At 47.8% G+C, this 21599-nt stretch overlaps 1 protein-coding gene across 1 annotated transcript; it reads left to right on the forward strand.

Moving 5' to 3' along the window:
- Nucleotides 1-1465: 1465 nt before the first annotated feature.
- On the forward strand, nucleotides 1466-20819 carry UNC45B (unc-45 myosin chaperone B). The gene is made up of 20 exons (XM_063146729.1): nucleotides 1466-1585; nucleotides 2603-2764; nucleotides 3160-3196; nucleotides 4365-4540; nucleotides 4902-4991; nucleotides 6158-6325; nucleotides 7500-7668; nucleotides 8261-8431; nucleotides 10624-10795; nucleotides 11443-11743; nucleotides 12358-12452; nucleotides 13420-13561; nucleotides 13769-13909; nucleotides 14468-14595; nucleotides 15567-15633; nucleotides 16282-16395; nucleotides 16873-16988; nucleotides 18214-18331; nucleotides 19258-19413; nucleotides 20467-20819. The coding sequence occupies exons 2-20, from the start codon at nucleotides 2603-2605 to the stop codon at nucleotides 20731-20733; spliced, it is 2790 nt and encodes a 929-aa protein (XP_063002799.1). The 5' UTR covers nucleotides 1466-1585; the 3' UTR covers nucleotides 20734-20819.
- The last annotated feature ends 780 nt before the right edge of the window (nucleotides 20820-21599 follow it).

The raw sequence follows: 21599 nt of genomic DNA on the forward strand, positions 1-21599 counted from the left end.
GTACATGAAGTATAAACTAGAGTGTCCATTTCCCCGACACGCAGACACATGTCCAGACATGCATTCGCACACGCAAACACACGTGTACATGCAAGCACAAGAGGACCCACACCCGCTTTAGGACACCCCACCAGAAGCCCACCCGGGGGCACCTAGAAAAAGCAAATGAGCACAAGAAAGAAGAGAAGAAGCGTAGCCAGATGCCCCAGTAAAGGACTCCATTTACCCCCGTGTAAGGGGCACGTAGGTGACTTCCAAGCCCCTTTCTTGCCAGACGAAGTTAATCCTGCTGAATCCACATTGCTGGTTAACTGGCAGAATAACACCAGAGGTCAGTTCGAAATAACACCGACCCGTTAAACTCAGCCAGGTCCTCAGGACTGCGCCTTAGCCACATCACCAATAAGAGAGAAGCTACAAGCCCAAAGCAGTACTGGGAAAGCACATGGCGATGGCGGTGGCCAGGCATCTCCCCCTTGCAGTTCCTTCCTGTGGCCGCCGCTCCAGAGCAACTGAGCATGCCCAAGTGATGTAACAGATGAAATGGACCAATTAGAGGGGGGCAAATAACATGTAACATCCCAACTATATATACCGTGATTTGAATATAGCGCAGTGCGAACCTGCCTTTGTAGCGCGCGAGCGCCAGGTCATCACCTATTCTCGAGAATAAACGCTTGGAGCCCAATGCCTTGACGAAGATCTTTCGCGAGTGTTTCATGATTGGATTTGGGCACACTCGGATCTGGCATGATTTATGCAACATACACAGTATTCTACGTGTGGCCGCATCATTGATTTGTATAAAGGCGGTATGATACTGGCAGTTTCATTCTCAATTCCTTTTCTTATCTCACTCTAACCACTACACCACACTGGTTCTCCGTGTGTTACAATATTTGCATGTCACGGCCCCTACAGTCGGCTCAGCCGATTCCTTTGCCTTTGGGCTAGTGCCGCAGGAATTTAGGGCCCTCGTTCCGTCTTTCGGAATTCCTCCGAGCGCTCCAGAAGGAATGTCATTTCTGAACGCAATCTTTGCCGGCCGCGTGTTCTGGAAGCTACTGGAGACGCCCCGTCTGCCGCAGCTGCTGCTGGAATTCTTCTGGGACTCCAGAGTGAAACCAGTTGTTCCTGGGTTTCAAATGTCGCACACTTCCTTAAATAGAAAGGGAAAGGGGGTTGTGCATTTCGGCCGGGTGGGCCAACCAGGGTAGCTATTTGCCTTTCTTTTCTTTTTTGCCATTGAAAACTCCACCAGTTTGCGTTGCCCAAGACCGATGCATATGTGTATTTTAGGATGTGTATTTTACTGAATTATTTGGGCATGTCCTTTGCACTCGATTTAAAACCAGGTCCTGTCCCGTCCCCTGGAAGTCACTCCATCACCCCTAAGGGCTTGCTCCTTGTGCAACAGTCCCTGGCACATGACTGGTTGACTGAGCTATAAATATCGCTCTATCTAAAGCCCAGGCAGGCAACCTTATCAGTATCCCGCACGGAGAGAGAGAGTGTCGTCAGTCAATTGATCCAGAGGAAACGTGCCACATTGGTGAGCATCCCAAGAGTTTGGAAACCGTGGAAGGTACGGAAAGGCGGTCGCGGGGAGCGCAAATCCGGGGTTCAATCTCAGACTGCGACGTTTTCCGGCACGAAAATCGACAGCGTCTTTTGCTTGTGTGCAAAGCGTTATTTCTTGTGGGGCTGGTGTTGGGGCTTGGGTCTTCTTTTCCTCTTCTCCTCAGCGAAGACAGGGGAGAGCGACAGATCCCAGAGGCGCCGTACGGCTGCCCAAATATAGTTACCAGAGGGGTTGGCGTATTTCGTCTCGCAACAGAAGCGAGAAAGGGGCGTGCGTGTAAAAGGCTAAGAAATTTAGGGGGGCCTAAGATTTCATGGATTCAAGTCCACTTCTTCAGAGGGGTGCCGGCTTGCCCACATTAGGGTGACCCTATGGAAAGGAAGACAAGGCGGCTATATCTTTAACAGTTGTATAGAAAAGGGAATTTCAGCAGGTGCCATTTGTAGTCATGTAGCACCTGGTGAAACTCCCTCTTCATCACAACAGATACAGCTGCAGGAGCCCTGCCCTCTTTTGTATCTGGTCAAGAGGGCAGGGCTCCTGCAGCTTTAACGGTTGTGAAGAAGAGGGGATTTCACCAGGTGCTGCATGCATGCATACAAAGGACACCTGCTGAAATTCCCAATTCTGTACAACTGTTAAAGATACAGGAGCCCTGTCCGCCTTTTCCATATGGTCACCCTAGAAGCACTTTTCCTGAGGTGTCCATAGGCAATATCCCGTCAAGCTAGCAATCTTCACGATGGGAATAATGGTACTGCCCTGCCTTGGTGGTGCTGAGAAGGAAGAGAAGCAGAGGCTTCTCTTATAGTCTTATTGAAGGACAGGGAGTCCTTTTTGGAACAAAATCAAATGATTCCACCAACTGAATATGCAGGTTACGAAAGCACCAACGGAGGAAACGTTCTTCATTAGGGACCCGCTCATTCATAAGCTGTGGCCGATATTTGATTGCAAGGACCTCGTTTTTAATCTCAAATCGCTGAGGTTCCTAGACAGATTTTGGACTTCTTTTCCTAGATGGAAGACCCTACCCAGCTGAAGGAGGAAGGGAATAAGTATTTCCAAGCCAACGACTATGAGAACGCTATTAAGAGCTACTCCAAAGCTCTCAAACTCACCAAAGATAAGTCGCTCCAGGCTCTGTTGCACCGAAACCGGGCGGCGTGTTTTCTGAAAAAGGTGAGCCGGTGGGAACGGGTGGGGGGCGGTGAATGGGGTGGGGGTGGGACAGTGCTCACAACCAGACCCCAAAGACAAGGTGCCCCTTTAAATAGATAAAGATGAGATGTGCTGGTCAATGAAGTCTGTTACAAAAAGAAAATTATAGTCAAGGAATCATACTGATGGAAGAGAGGAATGTATGTCAAAAAAGCAGAATACAGTTCACATGGGCCAACTTTTGTAATCAGTAATGCATACTTTTGTAATCAGTAATGCATACTTTTGTAATCACTAATGCAACTTCTGTAATCACTAATGCAACTTCTGTAATCACTAACGCATACTTTTGTAATCACTAATGCAACGTCTGTAATCACTAACGCATCCGTTTTTCTTCCTTTCCAAATTCGCAGGAGAGCTATGCCCAGGCGGCATCCGATGCATCTAGAGGTAGGTCAAACAACAAGCTATCAGGCATTTTGGATTGGTGGAATGTGACTGCTATATTAGGCTTTGGATTTGAGCGACAGTTTGGTGTCAAAGTACCTGCCGTCGTTGCAAGAATGGCAGGAAAGAGGCTGCATCCGTATATCACAGTCTCTCTCTTTAAACCAGGGATGGGGTAGCTGTGTTGTTGGACTCCAACTCCAATCATTCCTGGCCACTGGCCATGCTGGCTGGGGTTGATGGGAGTTGGAGTCTGACACCACCCAGCAGCCACCAGTCCCTCGACTATGGTTTAAACGCCTGAGTTTTCCTTCAGATGCATTCATCCACCTGACAACAGTTTACGCCTATATGAAAAAAAGAAGCTCGCAAGAGCAGCTCTTACGTCAGGAGTAGGAAGGCCATGATAGGTGTGCGTAAAATAGGTGTGTAAAAGATGATTCATGCCAATCTTGTCATTTGGGGTGGGGTGGGGATGTTAAAAATACGCGCTGCATTGTTTGATAAGGAGGAATATCTTTGTAAACCGCCCAGAGAGCTTCAGCTATGGGGAGGTATATAAATATAAGAATAAATAATAATAATAAGTTAGGTAATTAATACACAATCCGATGCATGTTTAGACAGAAGAAAGGCCTACAACTCCCAGCATGCTCCAGCCAGCACGGTAATTACTTTAAGCGGGTCTCTTAAAGTAAGATTGAGGGGAGACATGAGAGCACTCTTCAAATACTTGAAAGGTTGTCACACAGAGGAGGGCCAGGATCTTTTCTCGATCCTCCCAGAGTGCAGGACACGGAATAACGGGCTCAAGTTAAAGGCAGCCCGATTCCGGCTGGACATCAGGAAAAACTTCCTGACTGTTAGAGCAGTACGACAGTGCAACCAGTGACCTAGGGAGGTGGTGGGCTCTCCCACACTAGAGGCATTCAAGAGGCAGCTGGACAACCATCTGTCAGGGATGCTTTAGGGTGGATTCCTGCATTGAGCAGGGGGTTGGACTCGATGGCCTTGTAGGCCCCTTCCAACTCTGCTAGTCTATGATTCTATGATTCTCAGCATTGCGGATGGACTAGGCTCTGCTTGCCACCTCTCCCTCTGCGGTAGCCTGACGGATTGGCTGTTTCTGGTCCTAGATGGTCCTTGTTCTTTGCTGTTTCTCCCTCCCTAGCTATCGACATCAATGCTTCAGATATTAAGGCCTTGTACCGACGCAGCCAGGCTCTGGAGAAGCTGGGCAAACTGGACCAGGCCTTCAAGGACATCCAGCGTTGCGCCACCATTGAGCCACGGAACAAAAACTTCCAAGAGACCCTTCGGCGTTTAGGAACCAACATCCAGGAGAAGGTAAAGGGTCCATTGACTGAGCACATGTTGTCAGTTGACAGCCATCAGAGTCAAACAGTATGTCTTTTAGGCCTTCTGAAAAGCCTACAAGTGTTGAAGAATGGCAAACCCTTGATGGCAACTTAGTTCAGAGTTGTGGGTTGAAAAGCTCCCATTATCCCCAGCAAGCATGGCCCATGGCAGCTTGCATAAATTCAATATCAAAGGAGAACGCCTCTGTCCACAGGCTTATTAATTAAAAGATACAACACAAAAGGAAAGAGGGGTGAGGAGGGAAGAGGAAAAGAACACACCTGAAGGGCATGTGGTTGGGGAAGGGTGCTCTAACTTACGTCTGCATTCTCCTTTATCCCTGACGCAGCTGCGTGTCCAGTTCTCCACCGATGCCAGGGTGCAGCAAATGTTTGAAATCTTGCTGGATGAAAAGAGTGAGAAGGAGAAGAGAGAGAAGGTGAGGTGCTTGGCAGATTAATATACCCACGCTGGGTGATTTGTCAGTGGAGAGTGAACTGCAGAAATTATGGCTGGTGATGATTCCCCAAAGAGTTGCTTTCCACGCAACATCGTTGGGTAATGAACTCTGACATCATAGCAATGACCAGGCACAGAGCCATGTTAATCTGTTGTGTAAAACCAATAAAGAGTCTTGTGGCACCTTAAAAGCTTGCACATTTATTCTGGCATAATAAATGTGGATGCCGCTGACTTCACGCCCACAAAAGCTTATGTCCAGATATTTTTTTAAGTCTTTAAGGTCGTTTCTACACGAGACTCATGATTGTTCACTCATGAAATTCCGCAGGTCGTTTACACGACGTTATGAACCTCCGATGCCTTTCCCGTCATATTCAAGCGGGAATCCGCCATTTTATAAATCATTGGAAACGCGGTAATAAATATAAATCATGCAATATAGCAGCGCCATCTACTGGTGGTATAATGAAACATATGGAAAGGAACAGGCGGAAACAAAGAGTGGGGAAGAGCATGTATGGTACCAATCGTAAACCCGCAAAGACTCTGGAAGACCAAGCCCCGGTAAGATTGCAGGTTTTTTTGTTAAAATGCCACAAGACTCTTTGTTAACATTGCAATGGCTGATTAACTGGCATCATGTGATTTCAAACTATAACAACACACCTTTGTCCTTACACAAACCAGAGGAGATGAGTTGAATCTCTGGATGAATTGCAATTCAGTAATTTCACACATAATGTGTGTGTTTTAAGATTATCCTTCTGTTGCTTTCTGCAGCGACGGTCATTGCATGAAATTCTGGATTTTTCCAAAACGTGTATAATTTTGACTGGGATTACTCTCCTCCCAGGCATTTAACACCATTTAACAACGCTAAGTTTGTTTTTTAACGGACTCCCAGAACTGTTGTTTTTAAATGGATACTGCTGTTTTTATACTGTTGTTTCTAAATTTCGTATACTTTTAATGTTTAATGTTTTTAACTTTTGTAAACCGCCCAGAGAGCTTCGGCTATGGGGCGGTATATAAATGTAACAAATAAATAAATAAATAGTATTTAAAAGCCATGAAAAGAAGCGCTCACAGCCTTCCTCTGCTCACCTGCCCCTCCCTTTCCTTCCGCCCTCTTTTTCAAACCAGGCTGCAAACAATCTTATTGTCCTCGGTCGGGAAGAAGCAGGAGCAGAGAGAATCTTCCAGAACAACGGTATGAACCTCCTTGTGCGGTTGATCGACACCAAAAACCCGGAGCTGATCCTTGCAGCAGTACGGACTTTTTCGGGGATGTGTACGGGACACAAGGCACGGGTAAGATGGACGTGGCTTCTATCAGCCTTTCACGACACCCTACTGGTGGCGTTGGGTGGCCTTCAGTTCAGCAGCAGTAAAAAAAAAAAAAATCAGTTTTTTGCCTGTGTGTATATTGTGAATCCGCCGAAGCTCAGGAAAAATGAGCTCTATAGACTCCTGAGGAGATTGGCTTGCTACCTGTTCTCACCTGAGAAGGGGAAACACGCCACCTGCCCAGGAAACAACCCCTGGGGACAACGCCCGTCACAGCATGGGAACCGGAGTGATCGTAGTTGGGTATGTTTTATCTTTGCTTTTATTCATAGAATCATAGAATAGTAGAGTTGGAAGGGGCCTAAAAGGCCATCAAGTCCAACCCCCTGCTCAATGCAGGAATCCACCCTACAGCATACTTGAGAGATGGTTGTCCAGCTGCCTCTTGAATGCCTCTAGTGTGGGAGAGCCCACAACCTCCCTCGGGAACTGGTTCCATTGTCATACTGCTCTAACAGTCAGGAAGTTTTTCCTGATGTCCATCCAGAATCTGGCTTCCTGTAACTTGAGCCCGTTATTCCGTGTCCTGCACTCTGGGAGGATCGAGAAGAGATCCTGGCCCTCCTCTGTGTGACAACCTTTCAAGTATTTGAAGAGTGCTATCATGTCTCCCCTCAGCCTTCTCTTCTCCAGGCTAAACATGCCCAGTTCTTTCAGTCTCTATTCATAAGGCTTTGTTTCCAGACAAGAGTAGGAAGTTCCTAGACCTTAAGGGTAACAAATTATGCAGAAGTGGTTGACATCAGGAGAAATCTCAGAAGCTACGGTAGCTGCAAAATATTTTTTCTACCTGTCAGGGCAGGGTTGGGCTTTAGGGTCTGGCATCTCCAGGTAAGGCAGGAGAAAACATCCTGCGTCAAACCCTGGCGAGCCTCTGCCGGCCAGTGGACAAACGCTGGCTTAGTTGTACCAAGTCTCTAACTCGGTATAAAGCAACTCCTGTGATCCTAAAAGCATTATACAGAACAGCAAAACGATAAAAATAAAAATCGGAATAAATATGGAAAATTTGCTCTGTTTTCATTCTCTTCTTAAGTCGTAGAAGACATGGGTTTCCTCCCCTGCTAAAGGGCTTGCTTCGAAGACCCATCCGCCATTAACCGGGCCAAAAATAATGTCGTCTTCGTTCCCCGGGCAGGCCACCGCCATCCTCCACGTGCTAGGAATCGACAATATTTGCCTGTGGATGTCCATAGACCACGAAGAGATCTCGCTGGCCGTCGCCAGCCTCCTGCAGTCCATCACCGACTCTTTGGCCGGGGAGGGCAGGAAGGAAGAGCATGGGAAGGAGGACGCCCTGGTGCTGGGTAAGTAGCGTCGGCAGTGGTCCGGCTAAGGGTGGACTGATAAGTGATCCTAGCAACACTTAGCCAGCATGGCGTTTGCAAAATAAATAAATAAAATAAAATAAGGTTCCCCTGCTCTGCACTACAGAGGGATGTATTCCCTCGAGGATAATCTGTCAGGGGCCAAAGTCAGTCCTTGGATAGGGCCAGTGTCCATAGTGGGTGGAGCCATGCCTCCTCTCTCTTTATTCTCTCCCTCTCTCTCTCTCTGCCACCCCTTTTCTCTCTTAAGGCAGCTCAGCTCCTCTAGGAGGGCTACAGCGGATCATGTTATAGATCTTGTCACCCTTCATAAGACTTCAGTTGGCTTTAGCTCCCTGCTGAGACAACGTCCCCCTGTAGCTCTTGTTGGAAGAAAATTCCAGCCAGCAGGACCCCCTTGGAGCTATCCAAGATCCTACTTTCTATCAGGCTTCCTGCCTTAATATTGCTACCAGCTTAACTTACGGGCCTCACAGGACCACAGAATGGGACACACCTGTACCACTGTGTTGCTGTTGCTGAATTTAAATTTATTTATTTTTGCTTTACGCTGCTTTCTTCTTTTGTGCAGACACAAAGAAGGATCTGAAGGCCATCACTGTTCACCTCCTTGATATGCTCCCCAGTAAAAAGGTGTCTGGACAAGGGCGAGACCGGGCACTCAATTTACTGAATAAGAACGTACCGAGGCAGGACCTAAGAAACCATGACAACAGTCGCACCTTGTTTGTGATTGACAATGGTATGCACAAATTAAATACTCTTTTTCTGTGTCATTGGCTGGATTTGCACATAATGTTAATTCATAGTACGAGTTGTTGAATCCAGCCACGCTAACTAAACATGGTTTGCTAATCATAAACAAAGAGACAAGAGAAAGAGAACCCATGGACCCAGTTTACACATCACGTAGCAATTCCTGGGTTGGATTGCCAGGAATGCGTGAAGCAACAAGCATGCTGCCAACTGCTCGTTATTTCTGCTTTCAATTAACAACCCAGGAATGCCCCATTCCTGGGTTGCTTAGTGATGTGCGAACCCAGAAACGTTTGGTTGTTTATGGGTTAAACAACCCAGAGTTAGCCCAACAATCGTTGTTGTCCAGGGACTCTGGATTGTTTAATCCATGGGCTGTCATTACGTGTGAACACATATCCGTGGGTTGTTCATGGATTGTTTGGCCAGCCAACAGAGGCAGCAGGCAAAAGCGGTATAACAAAAAACTACTTACTCTACATGCTGGTACTACAACATCTCAAAGGCATTTGGGATAAAGCTTTGTTCAATTGTCTGTCAGACCAATCCTGGTTAGGAGGCCAAACCATGGATTAAACAAACCATGGGTTAGCACTATGTGTGAACCAGTTCACTATCAAGATTTTACAATAAGGATCACCAACTAGAAGCCTCAGAGCTAAATCTGATATAGCCAGCTGGTTCTCTCAGATGTCACTGCAAGTGGGAGGGGGAGGGGTGGCTAAGGCAATAGGTCTACTTTGTGGAGGCAGAGGAGGGGTGAAGAAGGGTCTTGCTACACGCCATCTCCTCCTCAAAATGGTCCACATGTAAAAATTGCTGTTGACCAGAGCTTCACAGCTTGGTTACATTACTAGTCAGGGACATATTTTGAACTCCAAAGGGTTAGCAATATCAGCTTGTCTATCGACACACTTGCATGCAAAGCTAGATAGAAGTAAAGTGATTTTCAGCCCCCTTCTCCATCATATGGAAACAGGAATATGTCATGATCCCGGGGCCCAACTCCTCATCTTTGTGGGCACGTAGATCGGAGAGGGAGATGTTTTATCCTGAGATGTCCTCACTGCCTCAGAAGGTGCACCACAAGAGAGGCTCATTTTGCCGACACCCGTCCAGCCAGAGGAGGTGGCCTTGCTGTGCTCCGACTGTGACCCGGAACTACGTCTCCCCTGCAGCGTTAGCATCAATGGCTACTGAAGCAGGCTAGGTCCACAGGGGAGGGGAACCTCCAGCTCGTGAGGTTCCCATCCTGCCCACAGAGACTTTCTAGATTCCTCCAGGGTGCAGGACTTGCCCTCTTAGCTCCACCCCTGAAGGAATTCCCACTGTTATCTCCTATCCACAGTCAGAGATAACAGCAGGGGATGTGGGCAGGAAACTCAGTGGTGCGGCACCTTCCTCACTGAGGAAGCCGCCATGAGGGCTAAGCCGCCGCAACGGAGCTGCCGGCTGGAGAAATGCTCGTCTGTCCAGTGTCGCCTGTCTCTGAGGAGCAGCCAGGCCAAAATCAGCGGCTTTATAGGGCCAGTTAGAATCCTATTGGCCCCAATGTGTCACCTGACCCTCTTAAGTGGATAGCTGCATTACTGCCCTGTGGCCACCCACAGTGGTGGCACTGCAACACCATAGAATTTAGATTGTAAACCTGTGGGCAGGGACTGTCAAGAAATACTTTTGTAAGCCGCCGTGAGAGCCTTTTTTGGCTGAATGGCGGCATAAAAATGTTTAAATAAATAAAAAAATAAATAAAAAAATAGAAAACTAAGGTCTGGGATTGAGGCAGGGAATAACAAACCTTGGTCCCATTGCCAATGTTCCCAGGTTAAGATCCCTGGCAGCTTTGAATTTTATTTATACACGTGAGACCTCTTTCCCCCTTAAGTTAAATTGTAATACTGCATTTATTTACTTACTTATTTACTTACTTAAAGTGTTCTTATCCTGCTTCTCAGCCGAAAAGCCTCCTGGAGTGGCTTATATCCAACTAGTCCCTGCTCACAGGTTTACAATCTAAAAAGACACAGCACACAAAGAAAAGAGAATGGGGAGGGAAGAGGAAAAAAATATACTTCAGCAAGACTTTTGAATGGCCCTGTTTCTCCTCTCCTCTCTCCCTTTTATTTGAACACGAGCTGATTCTATGTCCTCCCTGTCTCCACCTCCTTGTCTCCCCAGGTCTAAAAAAGATCCTAAAAGTTGCCGGCCAGCTTCCAGACATGCCCAACTGCCTACCTTTGACAGAGAACACCCAGTTGACGGCTTCGGTTCTTCTGAACAAATTGTACGACGACTTGCGCTGCGACCCGGAGAGAGAGAATTTCAGACTGATCTGTGAAGAGTACATCAAGTGAGTCTGGCTTCAGGGGTTCTTCTGGTGTTGAATTTTCAAGGGTTTGTATATATAAAAATATATGCTCGTGTCGTTGTCTACACTTCCAAGCCCTCGATGAGGCTTGCTAAGTAATCCACAAAGTCTTTATTAAGCAACAAACGTCTCTTTAACCTGAATAGAGTCTTCCTCTTTGAAAAGATGCCCTAAGCAATTACTGTGCAAAACTAAGCAAGACAATTGTCCGTTCAAGAAGAGAGAGAGAGGAGTTGCTTCTCAAATGCCTGTAACTTCAAGGCGCCTGGTGCGGTGGTAGTTTCTGGCACCATCTCTCCGACTTTCTCACGGCCTCTTTGAGCTTCCGGCGGATCCTAGCATCAGTTAGTGTTTCAGAATGCTCACCCCCCGGAAGCTCCCTCGTTTCCCCCTGAGGATGTAGGATATTTGGCCTTGAGGACATAAGCTCTGGAGTGGGCTGATTTCCAGCTGAGGACGGCCTGGCTGGTGTCTGGCGCTGCATCTTCTAGTTCTGAATCTGATTCTGATTGACTACCTGAAACCCCTTCTCCCGAAACAGGGGCAGTAGGGTTAGGACATGACACACATTTGTCTCTGTCCAAAGTTTGCAACCTGTTTCCCGTCCCGTGCTTGTTCCTTCCCCTTAGGAGCAAAATTGACCCCAAGGACATGGACAAGACCCTGCACGCCATCCAGACGGTCTCCGGCATCTTGCAAGGGCCTTTCGATTTGGGCAACCAGTTGCTCGGCTTGAAGGGCGTCATGGAAATGATGGTCGCCCTCTGCGGCTCCGAGAGAGAGATCGATCAGCTGGTGGCCGTGGAAGCCCTCATCCACGCCTCCACCAAGCTGAGCCGGGCCACCTTCATCATCACCAACGGCATCACCCTGCTGAAGGAGATCTACAAGAAGACCCAGAACGAGAAGATCAAGATCCGAGCTCTGGTGGTCAGTCGTGTTACGTGTTAAAATACTGAGAGAATAAAAAGGTCTTCAGCTGGCGATGGAAGGAGTACAGTGTAGGCGCCAGGCGGATCTCTCTGGGGAACTCATTCCACAGCCGGGGTGCCACAGCGGAGAAGGCCCTGCTCCTAGTAGCCACCTGCCTCACTTCCTTTGGATATATAAACATAAAGGAAAGCGGCCTGCTAGGTATCCTGGCCCCAAGTTTAGGGCTTTGTAGGATAACAACACAATCTTGTCTGCGTCTCGGTAGCTAACAGGCACCCAGTGCAGAGCTAGGTGTCCCCGTGAGCACCCCAGCTGCTGCATTCTGCACCAGCTGCAGCTTCTGAACCACACACAAGGGCAGCCCCACATAGAGTGTGTTACAGTAGTCTAATCGTGAGGTTACCAGTCCAATTTTGGCCCTGGGGACTGTATACAGCAGTGGGGTGACGCCGTGATTAGCGCAAACCCTGCGCTTTTGCTGCTGCGGGGGTGTGGGGGGGTGTCCCGTCCCTTGTCTTCTGCCTGGGCTGATGCTCCCCTGCATTAGAGTTTGTTAAACGGCTCTTCCTCTAAAATACTGAGCCAACGGACGCTCTTGATTCTTTTGCCAGGGCCTTTGCAAGCTAGGCTCCGCGGGTGGCACCGACTACGGCCTGCGACAATTTGCCGAAGGATCCACCGAGAAACTGGCGAGACAGTGCCGGAAGTGAGTGGAGGGTTTCTCGTGGCGGCGGGGAAGGGGTTTGAAGAGCAGATTCTCCACCAACCAACTTCCTTGTCTGTGTGTCTCTTCCTTCTGCCTCTTCAGCAGTAACTACCCGCATTGTGGGTTTTCTGATTGGTGTGCAAACAACAGATGGGATTATATAGTTATGATTGTAACGGATGTCAGGGTCCACCTGACAGCCCTGCAAGGTAGGCTCCTGGACCAAACGTCCTGAACTCCCAGGCCACCCACCGCCCTAGCCTTGTCCACAACCGGGACGAGCCAGATGTTCAGGGAATAACACACAGACACACATGTAGGGACCAAAGCAAATTTATCACTAAAACTAACACGTAAGGCCTTGGTCGGTAAAAAGCCTCTTGGAAAGGGGAAGAGGGAAAGGAAATGGGGAAAAAGGAGTGAGGAAGGAAGGGGAGGAAAAGCTCAAACACACAGAACCACAGAATAGTAGAGTTGGAAGGGGCCTAAAAGGCCATCAAGTCCAACCCCCTGCTCAATGCAGGAATCCACCCTAAAGCATCCCTGACAGATGGCTGTCCAGCTGCCTCTTGAATGCCTCCAGTGTGGGAGAGCCCACAACCTCCCTAGGAAACTGATTCCACCGTCGCACTGCTCTAACAGTCAGGAAGTTTTTCCTGATGTCCAGCCGGAATCTGGCTTCCTTTAACTTGAGCCCGTTATTCCGTGTCCTGCACTCTGGGAGGATCAAGAAGAGATCCTGGCCCTCCTCTGTGTGACAACCTTTCAAGTATTTGAAGAGTGCTGTCTTCAAATACTGGGGCAGCCCCAGAGATTTTGTGTCCGCAGAGCTACGCAGCAGGGCAGGGGCTCCGGAGGTTAGTGGCGGAGCAGAAGGTCCTAGGACAAAGGCCTAGTTCTTGGACGGTTGGCTTTTGTCCCACTGAAGTGCATGAGTCGCAAAGGAACAGTTGTCTCGCTCCTCCAGGTGGCTGTGCAACCCCGCCATAGACACGCGCACCCGGAAATGGGCGGTGGAGGGTCTGGCCTACTTGACCCTGGACGCCGACGTCAAGGACGACTTCGTGGAAGACGAGCCGGCCATGCAAGCCATGTTTGAACTAGCCAAGGTAGGGTTGCAAAACACACTAGCCACAGTTTTTATTGGTCCTTTGTTATAAATTGAACAATTTTTAATGTGCTGTTTTTGATCTTTCTTTTTACTGTTTATCCCTATGTGCACCGCTCTGGAATCTATTTTAGATACAGAGCGGTATGTGAATATTGTAAATAAATGAATGAATAAATGAAATAAAATGAAACGTTTCTACGCACAGACGAGCGACAAGACCATCTTGTACTCCGTGGCCTCCGTCCTCGTGAACTGCACCAACAGCTACGACGTCAAGGAGATCGTCCCGGAACTGGTGCAGCTGGCCAAGTTTTCGAAGCAGCACGTTCCGGAGGAACACCCGAAGGTGTGGGCGGCTCTCGGCGGTAGTGCCGGATTTGGCGGAGGCCCGTGAAAATGCTGGCCCCTAGCCTGGTGCCCAACTCATCCCGAGAGCCCTGGGCTGGGAGAAGCTCCCATCGAGGGGCAGAGACTGAGCTGGAAGATTGGTGGGAGATTCGGGGCGGATAAAAGGGAGGACTTCTTCGCACGGCACAAAGTTAAACTATGGAACTTACTTCCGCAAGATGTAGTGGTGGCCACCACTTTGGAGGGCTTTAAAAGGGGGGTTGGATCGATTCCTGGAGGAGAAGGCTATCCTTGGCGACTAGCCCTGATGGCTATGTACTACCTCCAGTATCAGAGGCAGTAAGCTTATGCACACCAGTTGCTGGGGAACATGGGTAGGAGGGTGCTGTTGCACCGTGTCCTGCTTTTGGGTTCCTGGTTGGCCACTGTGTCAACAGAGTGCGGGACTAGATGGACCTTCGGTCTGATCCAGCCTCAGGGCTCTTCGGATGTTTTTATGCTTTTATTGTCTAGTCTTAACTGTTTCTCTGTTCTCTTCCACCCACCCCTCCCTCAGGACAAAAAGGACTTTGTTGTCAAGCGGGTGAAACGTCTGATCCAAGCCGGAGTCGTCTCTACCCTGGTTTGCATGGTCAAGGCGGACAGCGCCATTTTGACAGATCAAACCAAAGAGCTCTTGGCCAGGTAACATCCATTATTATTACCTCTCTTTTCTTGCTTGTGGCGGTTTTTCTAGATGGCCAGGGAGGGCTTTGCCAAGTCATGCTGTCTTTTCCTGATTCAGGAATTTCCTGACAACTGAGCATGTTTTAAGTCTGAATGCCTTCTGGATGTTGGTGTGGATGTATTTCGGTAGGCCCAGCTTCTGAAGGTTTTCGGTAAAAAAAAAATTGACGTGATGCCGGTGACTGATGTGATTAATGGAATAACTGTGACCTTTTCCTGTTGCCATAGTTCTTTAATTCCCATGCCCAGTGGTGTGTATTTTTCTCTCTTTTCCTCTTCCTTTTCTGCAACATTTTTTGGAGAGAAATGCCCGACGTTACTGCGAGTTGGCGGCTGCATCCTATAAACAACGCAGCGCCACTGTGCAGATACTATACAAATGACCCCTGCTGAAATTTCCTTTTCAATACTAGATACAGGAGCCCTGTCCTCCTTTTCAGATGGTCACCCTACCTTAAAAGTATCGTAGAAGCGATTTCAACGGCATGCACTGTCTGTTTCCCAGAGCTTCTGTTTCCTGGGTGGGGCGTAGAACGTGTGCCACAACTACATCCTTCACGTTCGTCTGATTTCCGCTCTGAAATTGTAACCTCCACGGGGCAGGGACTTGTCACCTTGATCACTACTCTATAAAGCACCATTGGCCCCGATAGCAGAGAGCACAGGTCTAGCACTAGCTGTTCGCCATGGTGGGTGGAGGCTAAATGGAACTTACATATTCAGAGTCAGTCTACCGCCACAAATATTAAGTGCTCGAAGCCATGGCCTAGAAGATGGAGGCTGCCTTCACTTCTTGCTTCCTAAAGGCACCTGGGGGCCATTTGTCCTTTGAGGGTCCTTTGGCCAGATCCGGCAGGCCTCTTCCTACGTGACAATGACGCTAATAACGGGAGATGTTTAGACCAAATCTGTGTCCGTTTTTATGACAGAGTTTTTCTCGCTTTGTGTGACGACTCCAAGGACCGTGGTACGGTTGTGGCTCAAGGGGGCGGAAAGGTAATGGATTGTATTCGTTTAGGGCGCAAAGCTATGCATGTTTCAATAGAAAAATAGTCCTACAGTCTTATGCATGTTTAGACAGAAAAAGCCCTACCATCTTATGCATGTTTAGACAGAAAAAGCCCTACCATCTTATGCATGTTTAGACAGAAAAAAAAAAAATCCCACAATGCCAACATTCCCCAGCCAGCACGGTTGGATTCACACAACACAACAACCCACGATTGAACGACAACCCACACCCTGGCTTATCGTGTCCTGTGAACCAAGCCAGCCTCACCTACCTGTGAAGGAGGTGAGGCAGAGAGTCTGCGACTGGCCCAAAGTCAACCAAGTGACCTCCCCTGGCTACGTGGCAACTAGAACCTAGATCTGCAAAGTCCCTTTCCAACACTCTAACCACTACACCACACTGTTCTTCTTTCCCAAGAGTCTGCAGAGGAGGCAGAATTCCCACCTTTCCTGACCACTGACCATGCTGAGAGAGAGAGAGAGAGAGAGAGAGAGAGAGAGTTTTCTATCTACCTAATGTAGCTGCATAATAATTAGGAACTGTGAGAAACCACCTTGATTATTTTAAGGGATGCTATCATACGACTTGGTACCCCGGAGCGGCTTTGCTAGTTTTTCCCTCGTCGTTGCTAGGCCTTGATCCCTCTGGCCATAGAAGGCACAGAGGGCGGCAAGATCAAAGCGTCCCACGCGCTGGCCAAGATCGCAGCCATCTCCAATCCGGACATCGCGTTCCCTGGGGAGAGGGTGAGTCGATCCGGAAGTCCTGGGAACGTCTTTAGGACACGGCAGAGATTTGGGGTGGGGTGGGGTACGGGCTGGACTCCAGGAACTGCAGAGGGATATGAATGCGCAAAGCTGCCTTGTCCGAGGTCAACGTCTCAGTCCACCCGTCTAGCTGAGCACTGGCCATTCTGACTGGGAGCAGCTTTTGCACTTTACACGCCCTTAGAATCATAGAGCTGGAAGGGGCCTCTAAGGCCATCGAGTCCAACCCCTCGCTCAAGGCAGGAATCCACCCTAAAGCATCCCTGACGGAGGGCCGTCCGGCTGCCTCTTGAAGGCCTCTACTGAATGCCTTGTGTGTGTTGACTTTGGTTTAAGACAAGACCTTTATTAATCATTGTTGGACTACAGTTCCCATCATCCCCTCTAGCCAGCACGGCCAATAGGGAAGGCTGCGCTCGGGTGACATTTGGATCACCCGTGTCACTCTCGTTCTAGGTGTACGAAGTCGTGCGGCCGCTGGTTAGCTTACTGAACACCGACCGAGACGGGCTACAGAATTATGAGGCTCTGCTAGGTCTCACCAACTTTTCGGGAAGAAGTGACAAACTCCGGTGAGTCACACTGACCGGCCCTCTTTGTTTGGGGAGGGGCATCACTCTGTATGTGGAACTCCCAGCCTCCAGATACTTGTACAAGGTGATCCCTCCCACGCTTTAAGAATTGCCTTAGGATATATCTCTATGTTTACATGTCTTTTCTTATTAGACGAGGTATTTTAATTTGGTGTCACTCTTTCTCCGTTTTGTTTTCTTCATACCCACTCTTTTTTCTTTATTTTCTTTATTCTGTTTATTTATTTATTACATTTTTATACCGCCCAATAGCCGAAGTTCTCTGGGCGGTTCACAAAAAAATTATTTCGAGAGGGAAAGTGACTTTGTTAATCTGTGGCAGCAAAAACACCAAAGAGACCGGTGGCATCTAAAAGATGCACCTATGCATGTTTAGACAGGAAAAATCCTCCAATCCTATGCATGTTTAGACAGGAAAACTCCTACAATCCTATGCATGTTTAGACAGGAAAACTCCTACAATCCTATGCATGTTTAGACAGGAAAACTCCTACAATCCTATGCATGTTTAAACAGGAAAACTCCTACAATCCTATGCATGTTTAAACAGGAAAACTCCTACAATCCTATGCATGTTTAAACAGGAAAAATCCTACAATCCTATGCATGTTTAGACAGGAAAAATCCTACAATCCTATGCATGTTTAGACAGGAAAACTCCTACAATCCTATGCATGTTTAAACAGGAGAAATCCTACAATCCTATGCAAGTTTAGACAGGAAAAATCCTCCAATCCTATGCATGTTTAGACAGGAAAACTCCTACAATCCTATGCATGTTTAGACAGGAAAACTCCTACAATCCTATGCATGTTTAAACAGGAGAAATCCTACAATCCTATGCATGTTTAGACAGGAAAAAACTCCTACAATCCTATGCATGTTTAGACAGAAAAAACTCCTACAATCCTATGCATGTTTAGACAGAAAAAAATCCTACAATCCTAAAAGCCCTACAACTCAGCCAGCCATGCTGAGTGCAGCCTGCTAGTTGCTGTAGGACCTTTTTCTGTATAAAAACGCACAAGATTGCACCCTTAACAATTGTATTATGGCAAAAGCTTCTTTTAAAAAAATTAATAAATTTGTATTTATAACAAAACAATAAGCAAGGGGGAACCGGAACCCTAACCCTAACCCTAACCCCAAAAAGCATATCCATTCACAATAACTATGTTCAGCAATCTCCCCCCTCTTTTTACAGACTGAAGATCATCAAAGAAAAAGCCCTGCCAGACATCGAGAACTACATGTTTGAAAACCACGACCAGCTCCGTCAGGCGGCCACGGAGTGTATGTGCAACCTGGTAGTCAATAAAGAGGTACCGTGGTCCATCCCCTGACGTTGCAATTCAGCCTTCTCCAACAGGGGTGGGGGTGGGGGTGGTTCCCAATGTGTTGGACTACAACTCCCAGAATCCCCCAGCCAGCATAACTGAAAGAACTCTCAGACCATCCTCAACCCTAATTCTTGATGGGATGATTTGGTACTGCTGCCTCCTGTTAAAAAGGCAGTTAGCAGAGAAGAAGAAGAAAAAAGGCAGAACAAAGAATGAGCATTTACCAGTCCCACATGCAGACAGGGCTAAAACAAAGAGACCACGCTCTTCCTTAGCGAAGAAGGAAAATGGTTTTACTCACAAATATTCTTGCATATAAATGCAGGTACAGCATACAGTTTCAAGAGAGGCTGTTCAGCCCATGTTGTGTTCCTTTACACAGGCAGGAGTGAGAGAGCAAACCTGTGCGCTCCCAGCAATGGAGGAAAGTCAGAGGGAGGCGGGGAAGAAGGAAGGGGAGGTGCAGGAAGCCACGCTGTAAGCTATAGAGAGAGCCAAAGGCTAGCTAGGCCCACATTCCCATGAACTAACGTGCAGAAGAGGTTGCAATATTACCAACTTTTCTGACTAGGCAAAATTCATCTTTCTGAAGGACGCCTCCTCCTCCGCCTCTTCCAGCAGGATCTACACACTCGCTTTTGGTTCGCACTGAAGGCGCTTGCGTGCGCCTTCAGTACGCAGTGTAGATCCCCTGCAGGGCAACCTTGAGCAACTTTGCCAACGGCATTTCCGATGGCTCTTGAGGAACGGAAAGGGGGAAGGAAGGGGTAGCGTGGAGATGCTTGATATACTTTCCCCCAGAAAAGGGGTCTTTTGAATGGGGGTCCTTTGGGCCCACCCTAGCAGCTTTCAGCTATGATATACTGGTATTTTTTAATGTGTGAGCTCCTGCCTCCTTCCTCCTCCAGGTTCAGGAGAGATTCCTAGCGGAGGGGAACGACCGACTCAAACTGGTGGTACTTCTGTGCGGCGAGGACGACGACAAAGTCCAGAACGCGGCCGCCGGGGCCCTGGCGATGCTCACAGCGGCCCACAAGAAACTCTGCCATAAGCTAACCCAAGTGGTAAGGGTCTCCTTGCGCTTGAACGTAAGCGTGGTCTCAAGCTGCCTTCACAACCGCAAACCAGTTCGTGGAGTCGTCCGGGGACTCCTGCTAACCAGCATTTGAGTATATCTTTATTGATTTATATATCGAGGGGGGGGGGTTAGGGCAACACCCCCCGCAAAGCTACTGCAATAACCAAAGCAGTTTTAGTAGAAAGTCAAGCATACATTGAGAAGCTCTTCTAGTGACGACCTTGAGGAGAACGTTGTGGACAAGGCATACTTTTGAATCTGGTCAAGAGGGCAGGTCTCCTGCAGCTTTAACTGTTGTGATGAAGAGGGAATGTCACCTGGTGCTGCATGCATACAAATGATGCCTGCTGAAATTCTCTTTTCTATGCAACTGTTAAAGCTACAGGAGCCCTGACCTCCTTTTCATAGGGTCACCCTATGGAAGCGGTATATAAAAGGCAGGAGCCACACCACGGCTTTATAGCAGTATTGAAGTGCACTGCAGAATCTACACTACTGCTTCATAGTGGTACTGAAGTGCACTGAGAACTGTTGATGCCCATGACCCATGTACACCAAGCAGGATATAACACTATGAAAGCGGTTTATGGCCTGTGTCCATGGGCCCCAACAGTTGTCAGGGCACTTCAATACCGCTATAAAGCAGCTGTGTGGCTCCTGCCTTTTATATACCGCTTTCATAGTGGAATATCCTGCTTGGTGTAAATGAGCCCATACTGTTGAGTAAGAGGATTCATTCTCTAAGGATCTTGGCTCTGGGAAATTCCATTGCTGGATAGCCTAGTGCCATATCGCGTGTTGTGTGGAAGCCCTGTTTTAATTTCACGTTTAGTTGTTGCAGAAAAGCAATGCCTCAGCTACCCTAAAAGTCCTTACTGCTGGAGTGAGCTCTGTTAGGAGATGAAATTAACGTCCCGAGTTTTGACTATTACATGTTCCGTTTTGACACTTCTCTTCTAATCTTGAGCTGTTCTGCGCCGGAGCAACTTTCAGATTTTCACGCGACGTGGAAGCACCCTAACCGTTGTGATTTCTCTAGACAACCCAGTGGTTGGAGATACTGCAGCGGCTGTGCATTCACGACAGGCTGGACGTACAGCACCGGGGCCTTGTCGTCGTTTACAACTTAATCCAGGCGGACCACGAGCTGGCTAAGACGCTGGTGGAGAGCGAGATGTTGGAGATCCTGACCGTTATTGGCAAACAGGCGGACGATCCCAAGCGACAGCACGTCCTCAACGTGGCTCGCGAATGCCTCGTGAAGTGCATGGACTACGGGCTGATCAAACCTGTGTCTCAGCCATAAGGACGCAGGAAACCACGGAAATCTAAAACGCTGAGGACTAGTGAAGTGAGGGGGAGGTAGAGACTGAATATGTACAGAACAGGCATGGCAAACAAAAAACCCAGCAACATTATTTCCAAAGCTTTGAGAATGGCACACACCTACCTAGCCATCAGAATAATTCCTAGAACGTCGTTCCTTTCTTCCCATTCAAGTCCTTTGGCGTCGGGAGACGCTTCAGACGTCCGAAGCCATATTATGAAATGTTTTTGTAGAGTGCAAAAATCACCAAATTTGTCTTTGAGAGGTTTATACACATATGAAGCTCACTGTCCATGTAATGTTTTTGGCTTGTTGGAAACACAGTCAGATTTTTATATATGGAGTCGTTGGTATTGACGTGACTGTTGCTCGCTAAAGGGGGGTTGTTTATTAATAAAATAGTCACTGGGGATCCATTGTAATTTGTGTGGCTTTCTTCTGAATTGGTTAATAGGTTAATTGAATTGGTTAATGTCTTCTGAATTGGTTACTTGGAGGAGGGCCTTCTCTGCTGTGGCACCCCGGCTGTGGAATGAGCTCCCCAGAGAGGTTTGCTTGGCGCCTACATTGTTTTCCTTTCGTCGCCAGCTGAAGACCTTTTTTATTTTCTCAGTATTTTAACACCTAATTTAACTTAAATTTAAACTCTGTTGTTTTCATTTCATATTTTAACCTATATCAATTTTTGCTGTGTGGTTTTATCCTGGTCGTGCTTTTTATATTGTATTTGTGTTTTTAAATCGTTGGTTGTTTTATTCTGCCCTTCATGGTTTTAATTTTTGTGAACCGCCCAGAGAGCTTCGGCTATTGGGTAGTACAGAAATGAAATAAATAAATTTTTGACA

The sequence above is a fragment of the Elgaria multicarinata genome, chromosome 22, assembly GCF_023053635.1.
Source record: "Elgaria multicarinata webbii isolate HBS135686 ecotype San Diego chromosome 22, rElgMul1.1.pri, whole genome shotgun sequence".
NCBI lineage: Eukaryota > Metazoa > Chordata > Lepidosauria > Squamata > Anguidae > Elgaria > Elgaria multicarinata.

Bases quoted from the DNA above. Each gene is read 5' to 3' on its own strand.
- UNC45B (XM_063146729.1), top strand. From the start codon at position 2,603: ATGGAAGACCCTACCCAGCTGAAGGAGGAAGGGAATAAGTATTTCCAA. The intron at 15,634-16,281 runs GTAATGGATTGT...CGTCGTTGCTAG, and splicing joins TGGCTCAAGGGGGCGGAAAG to GCCTTGATCCCTCTGGCCAT. The intron at 19,414-20,466 runs GTAAGGGTCTCC...TGATTTCTCTAG, and splicing joins GCCATAAGCTAACCCAAGTG to ACAACCCAGTGGTTGGAGAT.